Source organism: Monopterus albus, unplaced genomic scaffold, assembly GCF_001952655.1.
Source record: "Monopterus albus unplaced genomic scaffold, M_albus_1.0 scaffold16.1, whole genome shotgun sequence".
NCBI lineage: Eukaryota > Metazoa > Chordata > Actinopteri > Synbranchiformes > Synbranchidae > Monopterus > Monopterus albus.
In genome coordinates this window covers 3,253,818-3,269,399 of record NW_018127896.1, presented here as the reverse complement: position 1 = coordinate 3,269,399, position 15,582 = coordinate 3,253,818, and the positions used below count along the sequence as shown (strand labels likewise).

At 40.3% G+C, this 15,582-nt stretch overlaps 2 protein-coding genes across 19 annotated transcripts in view; one reads left to right on the top strand and one right to left on the bottom strand.

Annotated features, from left to right (window-relative positions):
* The window catches only part of zranb3 (zinc finger, RAN-binding domain containing 3), an 81,180-nt gene extending 67,534 nt beyond the window's left edge, over window positions 1–13,646 (bottom strand). For 2 of the 12 annotated variants that reach the window (XM_020592222.1, XM_020592221.1), the window contains exons 1-5: window positions 11,450–11,943; window positions 10,727–10,929; window positions 5,362–5,380; window positions 4,921–5,099; window positions 1,911–2,142 (exon numbers count right to left, since the gene is read on the bottom strand). In XM_020592222.1, the coding sequence (XP_020447878.1) occupies window positions 1,911–2,142; window positions 4,921–5,099; window positions 5,362–5,380; window positions 10,727–10,872 (576 nt within the window). In that variant the 5' untranslated portion in view covers window positions 10,873–10,929; window positions 11,450–11,943. The other 10 variants (XM_020592226.1, XM_020592224.1, XM_020592231.1 and 7 more) reach the window with 10 other exon arrangements.
* Window positions 12,730–15,582, top strand: part of LOC109955773 (R3H domain-containing protein 1-like) — a 43,883-nt gene continuing 41,030 nt past the window's right edge. For 6 of the 7 annotated variants that reach the window (XM_020592238.1, XM_020592237.1, XM_020592241.1 and 3 more), the window contains exons 1-2: window positions 12,730–12,815; window positions 14,146–14,245. The gene's annotated coding sequence lies outside the window, so the exon portion shown is untranslated. The remainder of the gene's footprint in view (window positions 12,816–14,145; window positions 14,246–15,582) is intronic. The other variant, XM_020592236.1, reaches the window with a different exon arrangement.

Here is a 15,582-nt window from a genome sequence, read left to right as displayed (position 1 = left end):
TGCAGACAAGCAACGGCAAAGACAGGACGGCATGTATCACACACACATATGTGCAGCAGGCTGTATAACACACACACACACACACACACACACACACACTTCCTCTATGATGCACCTTCATGAGATTTCTTACAAGTACTAACTTCAGTTCATTTTGGAATTAATTAGTTGCCTGAATTTCATCAGTTAATTATCAACATCGGGGCTAGGCAATAATTAAGTTTTCCTCACAGCAGTGTAGCAGTTAGAAAGTGAGATCTGAGTTGTGTGTCACAAAACCTATGAAGTCAACCCTGAATATGTTCTTCTGCAGTTGGTTATCAGCTAACTCTTTGAACCAACATATTTTTCCCCTACAAGCATCTATGCACAAAAGAGACAAATTTCCCCACCTGTTTCAGAATGAATTTTAATTCTATATTAATAACTACTACGGCTCTTTGCAGTCTCTTTGTCACCTACGTTTAAATCACTTTAAACACACATTTTTAATTATAATGTTAATTTTAAATGTCTTTTTTTTAAAGATTAGATCTGATGATATTCTACATATCGGTTACTGTCAACAAATTCCATGGCTACACCAAAACATTAATTTCCACACACACACACACACACACACACACTGTGTAGTGTAGTAGTTTAGCAGTTTAATTTGACTCGGTCCCATATGCACCGTCCTGCTGCCAGAGCACCACATGGTATTAATCCACAGCTGAATATAGTTCCCAACAGATGCACTGTTTCCTCTTGCTGTTTTAGGAAATCATTTAGCTGTTTTTTAATTAAAGTGTATATTTGTGAGCTACCACAGACAACTCAAAAGTGAGTCATTATTACTATTAGTCCTTATGCAATTTGTTGACAATAAGAAACATTTAGAAGAAGGTCAGGGCTTAACTTTTCAAACGCTGGGGAATATATTTTCTTAATCAGCTTCCTGTGATCGACAGTGTCCTACATGAACACACAAGTTCTTCTAAATCTGAAACACTTGTGGATATTTTATAAGACATTTCTGTCTGTCAAATCAGCTGTACAATTTGGAAATAAATACACTGACTTATAATACCTAATCACTTAATGATCATGATCATTTAAGCAACACAAAAGCATAGCAGTCAAATGCAATGCCGCCCCTCAGGCTAGAGGCACAAAGCTGTATCAGAGGCCCCATCATTAGGGACAGTGAACATACAGCACTTATTACTGATATTGCATTGTGTCTTCACAGTGAGACTGTAAAAAGATTTTCTATTCTCCGAGTCCACTTCATCTTTTGTGGCTGGAGTGATGGAATATGGCTGCAATCTACAGCTTCAATAAAACATATATGAAAATGATATAATAAATCATTGTGAAAAGAGAAATGGCTCTGCTGCTCTCCAAATACCATTGTCCTGTGAACAGCCTTTCTTATTTTCTCTACATTCAACAGTCCCCCCTCCCCAGCGCTTCTTTTTATTACTTGTCTCATTTATTGCAGTGCAGTGTCTCTTCATACTGGGCTTTGTAAATGAAGTTTTTGCAACAAAGGTTATTGAAATAAGTCCATGGGATCCTTGAGGATAAGTGATGCCTGAGAGAGTTAATTGGGTTTTTGAGTGTTGGATCTGAGTATTACCTGCTCCGAAGCAAGTTACCATGGCGATCTACAGGCACTGTACAGTGAAACACCTTTGTGAGAAGCCAGAGCTTAGCTCTCTGGTCTGGTTCAGGAATGTGGGTTCAGAGCCCCCTCTGAAGCACACATTTCTTTTTATATTTGTCCTTATTCCTTCAGTGTTTTTCAGTAAAAATTTAAGGGATACTTTGAAGAATTTTGAAAAAAAAACAAACAAAAAAAAAAACAGCTGACTCCAGCCAAACTTTGTCCATCATCCAACTTTCATTTAATCACAAGTTTTTACCTCTATGGGTCGACCCAATGCTGGAGTACCAGTGAGTAAGATGGCCCGCTTGGCCCTCTGAATGAGAGGAACCAGGATCCTAGTCCGTGCGGCGTTCCTGGTTTTGAGGTAATGTGACTCATCCACCACGACCACGCCAAACTCCTGCCTAGTCAGAGCCTCCACCAGGAGGCACGCATCTGTAGTGAGCAGGCCGTAGCCCAGAATCGTCACCTTACTGCTGCTGAAACCCCTGTGAGGCAAGGACACACACACACACATTCAGAAAACACAATATGCACAGCAACATGGAAATAAACATCCACCACAAATGGAAATGAAAGAAAATCCTTGCTCATTTCTATTTATTCTTATTATCATTTAGTATTTTCACCACTGATTCATTTGCAAACTATTGTACTGATTGAGTAATCAGGAAAATGTCCAAAAATAATTTAAACCTGTCCCTTGTTAATTTCCCAGAGCCCAAGATGGCATCAAACAAACAGTCCAAAACCCAAATATATCAGTTTACAATAACAGTAGACTAAGAAAGCCAGCAAATATTCACATTTGAGGAGCTGAATTTTTACATAAAATAAAGAATCAATCATAAAAATGAATGAATAATTAACTACATACTTAAAATGTGCATACTTTCAAAACAGGCACAGTGACTGAATAGCTGATCTTTTACAGGATATCTTAACAAATTTTGCATTTCAAATGACCAAATTACTATGTAGAAGGAAAAATCTCAGATTTTCTCAGATTTTTGAATCAGTTTCAAATATAGTACAACATAAAATGTAATCCTCTGTAAATTGACAGTTTCTGTTTGTGGGGATTTTATGTTTGACCTTCTGCGAGCGCAGTAGTAGTACATAGCCTCATTTGCTGCTAAATTAAAGGACAAGGCTGGGACTATTCTATGGCTTCCTTACTCACTGCAAATTCAATGAAACAACAAATGCCACCGACAGGTTAGTCTGGGTCTTTTTGTCTTCACTAAACTGTCTGTGGCACACAACCCCAAATTACTTCCGCTGATTCCTACTGAAGATATAAGTCTTTAATGATGGGTCAATGCATATATACAGTAGTTTAATTCTGAATAAAGGCTCAGTCACTTCTGAAAACTGGGCTGTTCACTATAACTTATAGCAATCCTTTTTCAAACAGGAGGAAATAAGTGGGGAAAAATTTCAGCTGTAGATTAATACACATTTATTTACAGCAGCAGGATGGTATACACTATATGGGACTGAGCTACATATAAATAAATGGCAATGTGTATTCATTGTAATGAAGGAACATGTCAGCTACTGCAACAGTGTGGTTCACTGTGCTTTTGTTTTTGGACAACAATGATTCTGTGCATTAGACTAAGGATACACAGACAACACCTGGTAATAGGAGACATTCATTGTTGGTTTTTGCTTTTAATGGGATTTGTTGACAGTAAAAAAATAGGGAATATGGTCATACTCTTACAGTATGCACCTTTAACACTGATAAACGTGTCTCACTCAATACAAACTTAACATCTGTTCTTGTGTTTAATGACATGGCAACTGATCCCTCAAGGTAACGTACACCAGGCTATTTAAAAAGGGTGTGTGGATAAATGTTAAGGCACACATAGAAGACACACAAATGTGGACACAGTGCCAGGCACAAACTAGGGCTGCAGCTGTTTCATATATCTCCTCTTCTCCAGCACTTATGAATTCCATTCCTTAGCTATATTGCAATGTCTGTTTTTTCCAGATTATGTGCAGCCCTAACACAAACACACAGATACACAGTCACAGATAAACACACAAACACAGAGGCGACATTCAGCTGCATAAAACTCAATAAGAATCTTTGAGAAATCAGAAACATTTCCTGCATCTGTCAGGCTCTAATTCTTTGCCACACACGTTTCCAAGCTGAAATAAATCCTAAGGAGCCATTCATGTTCTACAAAAGAACAAGTGAGTCAAAATACTGGGAGGAGGTGCTGCATAATTTTGTCTTGCTTCCTCATTCAGTCATTAACACATCCAGTTCAAGGACACGTTTTCCCCTGAAGGCTTTCACAACCTCTTTGCGCCTCATCTGTGATGTGAGGTGGGGAGGATATTGTTCCCCTTCGCAAACAGAGAAAGTTTTCATTCAAGAATAAAAACTAAGAACTTGAAGAAAGTTGAGAAATAAATAAAAGTAGCTGTTTTCAAGGCCACATGAGTCCCCAGTGCAGGAATAGTCCGCAAACCTGAATCAGTATGAAATGAGACTGTATTTTCCCACTTTCTGTGTTGAAAAATTTCAACTCTTGTTCAATTTTGCAGACGTCGCCCTGACATGATTTGCCTGTCAGCGCTGTCAAACACCGGCCTCTGCTGGCTCCTGACACAGAGGGACACTTTGATTAATTTGTCAGTCGTAACTTCTTTCACACTACGCTCGCATTTTTTATTACATCTCTTTAGGTCAATTATCACCACTTACATATGTAGAAGGCTGCAGAGATGGAGTTATAGCTTAAGATCAAATAATGGCTGCAACCTTTCACTTACATAATCCTATATACAATGAACCTGACATCAAATAAATCCTGTGGATTATGTACTTGGATATCCTGAATATATTTATGAAACTGAAAGAGACTTGTGCACTTCCACACAGTCTGAAAGTGCAAAATGTGAATCTATCTGCAAAATAACATGAAAATACCTTGGGGAAAATGTCCTTAAATTAAATATAAGTTAATAATTGACTAATCCTTAAGAAATGTTTAACACAAAATGGCTAAATTTACCATTTCTAGCTTCTTAGATGTGGATGTTTCCTGATTTGTTTTTCTTTTTTGTTTTGTATAATAGTAAATTGAGTATTTGGGATGTTTTTGGCTGCTGGTTGGATACAACAAGCAATTTTAAGACAGCGGCTTTGGCTCTAGAAAAGTGTGATGAGGATTTTTACACATTATTACAGGTGTGGCCTGGCTACAGTGATTTGGAGGGATAAAGGTGAGATGACCTACATGGTCTGGCTCTTGTTCTCCACCAGGTTGATGTCTCCAGGCTGCAGCTCAGGGATCCACCTCTCCAGCTCCTCAATCCAGGGGTATTTCAGGGACGAGGGCACCACCACTAGGAGAGGCCACTCCTGCCTGAAGGCGTATGCCACAGCGATGGCCTGCACCGTCTTCCCAAGACCCATCTGGACCAGCCAAATCAACACACGGCGAAAGGGGAGAAAAACAAGTCAATCGCACACCGACTCTGTGGTAAATTGCATATGACGGCCGAGCTGATGTGAGCCCCAAGAGTAATAAGGTCTCAGAATGATTCTTGTGTCAAAATCGATTAGGCACATGGGAGTGCTGCACAGGGCTGACAAATTAATTTGGAAGGCATGCAGCAAAGTCTCTGGTTCATTTTTTGGAAAATAGATTTCCTGAGCCAGCGCTGTGTGTGCTTACCTCATCAGCAATCATACACCTGTAAAACAAAAGAAAACAGAGAAAACTTTATCAGAAACTGATTTGTAGAGCTGACCAGTATACAATAACACCAGGCTGCTACACAAAGACAGTTTATAGTTTAAACATGAAGCATGATACAGCAGGAAAGCTTTGATAAAGAGTACAGCAGCATTAATTACAGTCATTTATTCAGCATACATGTCTAGATACTTCTGGGTTGTCTAAGAATTCATACCAGCAACCCTCCTGACACAACTCATCCCCTCAAACCTTTTTGGCCGCAGAAAATACACCCAGTCAAAGTCATGGACAACTGCCATCTCAGACTCAGCTGCTCTTGCACAAGTTTCAAGTCTGTCACTTTTAATTTAGATCTGCACTGGTACTTTGAGTTTGAGAATTTTTGTTGCTACTGAATATTTATGATGTTGTTCCCATTGAATATTTCTATTTCTGATGCAGCCGAGTGTCTTTGGAGTCTCTGTAGAGTGTGATCACTGTGTTTGGGTTCATCCTGTTCCCAATAAAAAACACTAAGTTACCAGCTGATGCAGAAGCTACATGTGATCAGAGTAAAATCCCTGAAGTAATAATGATATTTTCAGGGTAAGTGCCAATTTGAAAAAGAGAAGTCCTTTGGTTTTAACTCTGATTGTATATCTTCAATCAGAGCATTGCTGACAGGTACAGTATGAGCTCTGGGAACCTCTTGAGCCCTGGGAAATTGTGTTAATTAATCAATAACAAAAGGAATTGTTTACATTAGTCGTCAATACCCTAATTCTCTTTTTATTCCACATTTTTAGGAATGTAACATTTGCTGGCAAATGAACCTTAAACACCTGCTGTGACTGTCTCTGATATGATATGTTTTAGCAACCATACAACAGCCAAATAATTATAAAGAACAATGAAAGCACGACACAGTGCTCAGCTGAAGTCACCCCTGTGGAAAAAATGGCATCAGTCGCTGCAGGATAGAGCAACCTATGGTTCCCTCTGCCCACTGGGTTTGGGCCTATTGTCATGACCTTGCTTATTCATAAATGCTTCCAACATCATGTCAGGGCAAACAGTGCAACAGAGCAGCTCTGAATACCTCAGACACACTCTCTCATTATTCTTTCTCCTCCTCCCTCTCCTCCACTTCCTCCCCCCATCTCCGCCCCATTTCTCTCTTTCAGCTGAGGAACATGATTAATGTGCACCTTGCCACTGGTGGTTTTTCTAATTGCCAGCACAACGGCCCAGTCAGCGCAATGTGCGCACACACACAATAAAGCTACGCAAAAGTAAAGACATGCAAAAAAAAAAAACAGACAATATACACAAAGACACGTGAACAAAAGGAAACCTATACACAAATGCAAACACATAAACCTACACGCACTCTCTCACACACAAGTGCTTGCACATAAAAAAAAAAACCAGACAATATACACAAGACACGTGAACAAAAGGAAACCTATACACAAATGCAAACACATAAACCTACACGCACTCTCTCACACACAAGTGCTTGCACATACACCCACACACAAACATACACACACCCACACTCACAAACTAGGGAGGGAGTGTGGCTGGGGCAGGTGCTTGCCATTTCTCAACACATTAATCATCCTCCTTTAAATAACCTGAGTGTCGTCTTGACGGTTTGAGACTGCGAGGATGCTGCGGTGCTGTTGCCTGACGACGACACGTCCCCGTCACAGCATCTTTCTAATGTTATCTCTGAAACCCACAAGCCCCAAAGTGTCAGGAAATGGGCTCCCCTACCTCCCAGGCTGACTACAATGATTTGATGGCTTTGACCTGTGCACAGTGATGTGTTGTGTGGCCCTGTGTATAACCCCAATCTACCAGCCCTGCTAAAGTTCTCCTCTGAGGACTGGACCTCTACTGCGCCACGGTCAGTGGAAATGCTCAGACACTGGACGCTGCACAAAAGGCTGACTTGAAGGGTGCCGCAGTTTGCCATGCTTGGATCCACTAGGATCCCACACACAGTTAGGAGTTCATGGTGTAGTTCTGCTGTATACTGTGAATAAACTTAAAATCAGAGCAAAGTGGAAAGGATTTCAATTAGTTTTTCCTGCTTGTAGGAGATGGAGCACTACTACATGTTTCAATAGTCTGATTGTAAACGTTTACACAACCAGCACTTCACTTAGGGATTTTCCCCCCTAACTTTTCAGTGGTGCTTAAAATCACTGTTGATGTATGAATGCATGTCATGTTTGGTTCTAATGATGGATTTATTCTGAAGTTTTCAATTCACTTCACTAAGTGATCACATTTTTTACATTACAACACTCGTTAAACTTTTAGTTGTTCTCTTTAACACACAGCAGTTTATTTATTATGTGTAGCCTCTATACTTTTGAGGCTATAAAGAAACATATTCTTTACATCCTGGATGGATACTCTCCACATAATAGAAGTTGGACTATTAAGGCTGCGAGTTACTGATGTAAGTAAAATGACACTTTTCAGGCTGTATATATTACTGTGCTCCATTAAGACAGATAAGAAATGTCATGCTTAATTAGGAGGAAATGAAATTTAGAGTACCTCCAAGTGTAAATACTGTAATTAAACACTTTGAAGATGTAGGAGAGACAGAGAGATAGTTAAGTGATATTGAGCCATCTCACAATGCTCGAGCATGTGTAATTCAGAATCTGCTGAATCTCTGTTTTGACCTATAACTGATCTGAATTAACATTACATTTAACTCCGAAGAAGGTTCAAAATATAAATAAGGTCGAATGTTGCTCACTTAGCCATCAGTATTTAAGGTTTAACAGGAATATTATTTGAAAAACAGGTTATCAGGGCCTTTGATACTGTGCTATCTGAGTACTATCCTCTGAGTCTCCATTAAAATTAGCTGGTGTTGTACTTAATTTATCTTACCCGGATGGACTTACAGCAAGGAATAAGCTCCCAATGTGCTGCCAAATAGTTCAGATTATTTTATGGTACCACTCTGTGCACAACCTTCATATCATGAACAATACTTATGGGCCAGAAGAAATGTCATAAATACATCAACTTTTATGTGAATAGAGGACAAACTCCACATCTGGAATCTTCTCTGAGTAATTTTACAATCACATTCACCTCATGCATCAGCAGATCAGGCCTTATTCAATAAAAGCAGTTAGTCCTTAGCAATAATATTTTGGACAAATCAGAGGAGGCTGGGCATGTTCTATGTGACTTCAGGTTGCAGTCAGCGCTGTAATGGAAGTGACCGAGAGCTCTTAATGGATTTACTTTTACTCCAAATTGATGATTTTGTTTGTCATTATCTGGGTAGGCCCACTCAGAGTATTGCATTTTGTACCCTGGGTACACTTTAGAATAGCTGAATGTATACAGATGTCACCATTCAAAACACCAAACTTCTGCCCAACTTCCCAAACAATGCAATCAGCCACATCTCATGGCTTTTTATTGTCGTACTGTACCACAGCTTTCCCACATCATCCCTCACCCTCCTACACAGACAGATACAGCAGGCTCCATAAGTATTTGAACTGCTACAACATTTGATGTTTTGGTTCAGTACTCTTGATGCTCTGGATGTGAAAAGACACAGTGACTATGAGATTTAACAGAAAAATCCACCCACGGAGTCTCCTACACTGTTAGATATTCAGCATTAATCTGTGATGTTCAGTGCTTTTCAGGAGATATTTTATAATGAAGCGCTGATATTTATTTTTTGTCTGTTTGCCTACCTTATCTAGTTCTACTTCAGGCGGTGATATCCTACATTTCCCAAAACTGTGATACTCCTTCCTAAAAAGCCAACAAGTCTGCAGCTGCATTGCATTCTTGTCTAGTCAGTAGGTATTGTAGGTAAAAATATTATTTCTGCCTCTTCTACAATGACTCTCTGCTGACTATCAGTGCTACTGAAGTTTGAGGCTATTTGAAGGATATTACACTTAGGAGGTTGAGCCTATGATCCCACAGGCTGCGTATTGAACTGGGATGGTGGAGCAAGACACCACCTCAACAATGCCTGTGGGTATTTTACATATTTGTATTGTGGTATTTAAGTCAATACACTTACAACCTAAGTAACTAGGCTGCCCGTCAGATAGCATGTCAGAGTTCGCTCTACTTTCAGAGATCCTTCTACCAATAATATCTTGTGCTAATGCCACTTCTGCTTGTCTCCAGAGAGAAACACTGCCCGTGCTGCTCTTACTGTCACACCGATGCCAATTGACTGAGGTAGCTGTCTACAGTGCAGCAAGAGCCAATTGACTTCTGACCCATCCATGTAACAAAGCAGTGGCTCTCAGTGTTCCTGAGTCAATATCGGCCGATCCGCAGCACTCAGATTGGCTCCTCCTGTGCTGACCTTGCCAAGAACCCAAGCATACATCGACTGGTCGGGGACAAGGAAACGGGCAAGTCCTGGCCCATTCCTGCAACTAATCCTCAACACAGCCAAGCACTTAAGGACTTAAGGGCAACTGAGAAACTTCCAACAGACTGACAGTTGTTTTGAAAGATACAACCTGGGCTCTAACTGACCATCTGAATTTCCAAGCAATTCAGTACACTCTTGAGTTTGTACTTCCTTCTGGAGCAATAGCTGAAAATTGTATTTTCTATCTCACTATAGAGGTTGAGTGGAACTACCTGTTTTAAAATTCCCTTAGGCAAATTATTTGCAGATTTGTATGCCCAAGGAAGTTTTGCTCTGAATTATGGACACAAGCTGAACATCTTCATAATCAGGAAATGAAACACATGCGACAGAAAGAACTTTTGAAGTTCTTATCAAATCATTTACTGCAGTAGATGGGTTAGTAAATATAAATACACTTTTTGTAGTTGATTAACGATGCCTTTCCGGATTTATGACTATTTCACCCTTCATGTAATGTTTCTTCACATTGACTGTTTTTCATACAAACCCATTATGAGCAACTGTTAATCACTGTAAATACAGTAGCTTGAAGCCACTTGCAATAGTATGCATCATGTCACCAGCATGTATGCACATTTGTGTGCAGGTACAAAATACTAACAAAACAGGGAGCCACTCTTAAATAGCCTGCCCTAAAGCAAAGCTCTATGAATGGTCAGAAACTCCACATGGCATCTTTAAAGTGACACTATGCACCTTTTGCTCCTTTTCTAAAAAATAAATGATAAACTTGCTCGATTCAACAGACTCAGCGACTTTGCTGAAACAGCCTGACTTGGTCGGGTATGACCATAAGTGACACTAGCAAGTCAGTTTGTTGACTTTATGACTCTGTGCTACTTGTGCTACTACTATGTACTGAGTGACTAACAAAAAAACAGTGCTGTGATGGAGCTGACAGCTCACCGTCCATTCCGCGATAAAGCAAACTCCACTCCCTCCCTTTGGAAAGGCATCAGTCGCTGCAGGAGCTTGTGAGGAAGGCCTGACAGTTGCTCTGACCATCTTGTATCACAGCAAGAGGTCTGTGGGGCATTATTATCCATTTCCATTAGTAAGTCCTCATCGGTATCTTGGTCCTTGTTCAGTCAGCCAGCTCTGATTTTAGGCTAGAAAAAAAACATTGTTAAAATAAAATTCACATTTGAATATGGCACTGTGCGGGCTAAGTTTGGTCTGAATCAGAATCTCAGAATCAGCTTTATTGGCCAGGTGTGTCGGACACACGAGAAATTTGACTTTGGTACATCGGCTCTCGATGTGCATGTACATATCCCCATGCAAGGGGCAAGTCAACAGTAAACCAACATAAGCCTGTGTAATATAACAAACTAAGCAGTATTAACAAGCAACAGACAGTGCAAACAATGCAAAATAAACAGTATAAACAGGCAGTAAACAATGCAGACAGAATCGGTTACTATTCACTACAGCTTTTATTAGACATATTCAGTGCTGATTTAAAAATGCTTTATAATAACAGTAATTGGCATACCTCTGCTGCTTGCTAGCACTGATAGGAACACCACTATTAGAAGCTAGCTGGTGGACAGAAAAGCCAGAATTTTGGATGAGATGTTAAAAATGGCCTCTCTCGGCCACCTGAGTGTATTTTTTGTATTGCCTCACCTTGCACCGTTCTGGTCAATCCAGGCTGGAAGGGGTTGCCCTCACATGTACATGTACCCTACAAAATCACGACTATGTCAAAAGTCCTTAAGGTTAACGTACTTATGCTTATTGGTAACAGGATATCAACGGGCTAATTTTAGACCTTCACTCTCTCTTTAGTAGTAATTTTCACCTTACATTTGTAATTAACGTTACATCTTCCCTCCTAAATTAGACCACTGATACAATATAGCTTCTGTAACGTTATTCACTGACAAAATTTTCATCCTGGTGTGCATTATCCAATAATTGTGTTAATTTTAAAAATCTATCGTGCACTTAACTTCTTCACCAATACAATTGGGTACCTACATAACATGCTACCAGGTTAGAGGTCAACAACAAAAAAATAAACAATTAAAAAGTAAACACAAACTAAAATAGTTTCCCAATGTTATGTTAGCATCCTTAGAGCTAGCAACATAAACCGAAAGTAAGCAGACTTCAGAAATAAAAGCACCGTTCTTTATTTTAAACGACTGTTCTACTTCGAGAGTAAATTACCTCTATTATTTTGAATTTCCCAACCGGAAATGGATTTCTCTTCTGTTGTATTTGGCTAGCTACCTGTCTGCTCTATGATTAAAAAAAACACAACTAATGTTAACAAAATTGTTTGCCAACCGTAGATAAGCCTCCAAAGAAGAACGTTAACATAACTATTTTGTCTTTACTCAGTGTTTGTTCATATGGTACAACACAGTAGCTAGCTATTGTTGAGCAAAGTAGATCTGGCCACATAACTTCTATGGTAGCGTGACTGAGGAGCAGAACTTGTGCTGGTAACATAACATACAGTTGTTAAAATTGTGCGAGGCTTAAATAAAAAGAGACCAACATTATGAGTGTGTGCTTGCTTTGCCTACCAGGTAAGACGATAAAATGAAGTCGCTTCTATAAAATAGTTTCTGTAACAGCAGACTGAACTGAAAAACTAAGACGTTTCGCGGCAAATTAAAGGTATACTCGTTTATATCACCAGGCATCCACAGCAAGTAGTTATCAAAGGGTGTTCCTGGTGCTTTGTGATTTAACTTGATCACAATTCAGCAAAATGTATATATCTTTATATCAAAATTAAAGCATATGTAAGAAAATGAAAAAACTGTCAGATAAACCCTGTGCATGCGCACAGTCATAACGCAAAAAATCCCGCACAGACAAGACGTGACATATTTTCAACACTCTACGTGTCGAATGCGAGGAGCTGACGCACTCTCCAGTCAGCCTACTGGACTCCGCTGCCTCTCCTTCACTCTGCCACACACTAGCTAGTTACCCCTCGGCAGAGGCAACGGCTGTGCACCGATTATAAGCCAACGCGGTAAGGTAACATTAGATATCTGCACTGTCCTGTCTAGAATTTACCGGTTTGATAAAGAACATTTTAGCCGGATAGTTGTAATCATGTAACGCGAGCTAGTTAGCAGTAAACATCTCTCCTGCTAGTGTGCGACAGCTCAGGGCGCCGGTGTTTGGCCGTTTCAAGCGTTAGCAAACCACTGTGCCAGATAATAATCGTTAGCTTTAGCCCCGACACGATCCAACGCAAGTGTGGCTTCAAAATGTTGCCTTGCTCTTCGGTAAAAGTGCACATTTCGCAAGCATACACCGTGCCCAAATTGTGATAGACCGTGCTTCGTTTTGGCGTTCGCCCGAAAAAGCAAACAGCACTTATTTAATGATACAACATAATTCAATAACTTCTAACGTTAGGCCTGGTTCGTTTGTTCCTCCCCCAGAAATGTATGCGGCAACGAACAATGTGTACTAAGGTTATCTGTCTCCATTTCAAAAAACTGAGCTTTAAATGAATTGTGGCGCTGTTTAGTCAAATGTCTCATCGGCCGAATTTTAGTTACTTTTTTTATATTATCAGACTTAAATGTTATATGTTGCCCGTGGCTCTACCTTTGCCGAAGGAAACAATAAATTGCCAAATTTGTAATGGAGTCTGGTGTGACGTGCTCGGTGTGGATGGGGGATAGCAAACTATCGAAAACTAAGCCTTAAGTTACACCGCTCTAAATGATTTCTTCTTTGTCCTATAACAGGGATCATGGTCTCCTGTCTTTATGCTGGATACATGACTGCCAGTGTGCATTTAATTGGTCGATGGTTGCAAAGGACAGCAGCTCCATGCTAATTAATCAAGCCCACCTATTAATGAGTTGTATGTAATTGTTGTGCAGCTAGAGTTTACCAAAAGAAGGTTAATGAGTTGTATGTAATTGTTGTGCAGCTGCTAGAGTTTACCAAAAGAAGGTTTGACAGTGTTGTATTCGGAGTGACACTGAAAGTGTTCCTAACTCTTTTCTCATGCAAATTAATTATGCTGTAGGATATAACTCCACCCCTATTGTCAGAGACATTATTAAAGTGGGCAGTTAAACGTGACTTGAACTTGATTTGTGCAAACTAAAAACCTTAAATCATAATCTAAAAACAAATTTTGTTTTAATAAGTGACCCACAGCCAGTATCATCCTGAGGCATTAACTTGAGCATTTGTTGCCTCTCAGATTTGATAGAGATGGAGATGAAAGCTCCACTGAGGATGAGCATCATGACTGTCATTTTCATGAAGAGACCAGTGGAGCCTAGTGGGTGCTGTTTTAGAGAGTGGAGATGATGACGATGTGTTTGTCTGTACAGGGCTGCTAACTGTGCTGTCCAGCAACATCTGGAAGTCCTCAGTCTGGCTGGGCCCATAAGAGGGATACAGTTGACCATCCATTTGTACCTGCTAAGTGAGGTATAGTGTATTGGTCACAGAAAACACTCTCTTGTGATTCCTTGCGTACTGTACAGTAGCACACCCCTCTAAGGCTTGAAATAAATGCTGTTAATTGTTTTCCAAAATAGTTTCACCCACTGCAGCCACCACTCTGTTGACTATTCATTATGCAGGTTAGGGTGCATTTGGAGCTGATGACATTATCAGATATTGAGGTTGAGGATGCTGCGTAATAGCTTTCACCAACAATGTAGTCTTTCCTATAATATTTGGCCTGGGCCGTTAAATAATTCATCTGCCTATCCATAAATTGTTTGTTCAACTGGTGACCTTTTCACGGGATTAAGAAAGCACAATTATAAATTCTTCAGAGACCTGGCATAACGAATGGTACAATTATGAGGCAGGGTTGGATCGGATCAGTTGTCGCAGCCTGGTGTTGGTTGCTAAGTGACAGCAGGAACTTTTCCGCCCACTGTGTTTGCTGTTAAAGTCTGAGTGACTGAAAGGACAAAAACAATCACATTACGGCGGTCTAGACTTCGACTGAACAGGACCTGTGTGACTTCCTGTGTCTTTGACAGCCTGTCACTCACTTGGTGATGAAAGTCATGAAGTAAATTATTTTTAGAGCCCAATTATCACTCTTATTATCTACATCTCCTCCCGCATGTACAAAGTGGGCTTGATCTTTAATGAAATAAACAAGTGAACTGAGTGGTAATGGAGGCTGTGATCCATTATCGTTTTTCCTTTTAAATACTCTCAAATCATTAAAGGCAGATTTAGATGAAATGGAGGAGGTTATGGGTGTGGTTTATTCACGCACATCACAATCAGCTGCTCTTTATGTATTTTGTAACTGAGCCACCAATATGCTTATCTTAGATTTGCATATAGCTAAATGTTTTATTGCAGTGTTTCACTTTTCTGTTTTCGTAATGGGTGGCATTTCAGGTGGCGGCTCTGTCTGAGTCAGTGGGATTAGCCATAGCCTTGTCTTCTTGTGTGAAAACCAGGGTGCCAGCTTTAATGGGAAGGTAGCCCAGTGAACAGCTCGGCCTCTCAGCGGCCAGCGCCTCCCCATCGACTCTCCACCTGGTCTTCGAGCACCTAGCTGGCCACAGACATGTCGCTCCTCTCCTTCTCACTGTTTGTCGCCTCTTTTTCTCCTTCGCTTTCTTTATTCGCCTCCTTTCTTTGCTTTTTCTCTTGTACCACTCTGTCCCCCACCCTCCCTCTCTCTCTTCTTCTTCTCCTCTTCCTCTCATTCTCCTTCTGTCTATCCCATGTCCCTGGTTGCCCTTTTCCTCCTCCTCCTCCTCCTGCCCCCGCCTCCATCCTCACGCAGAGTA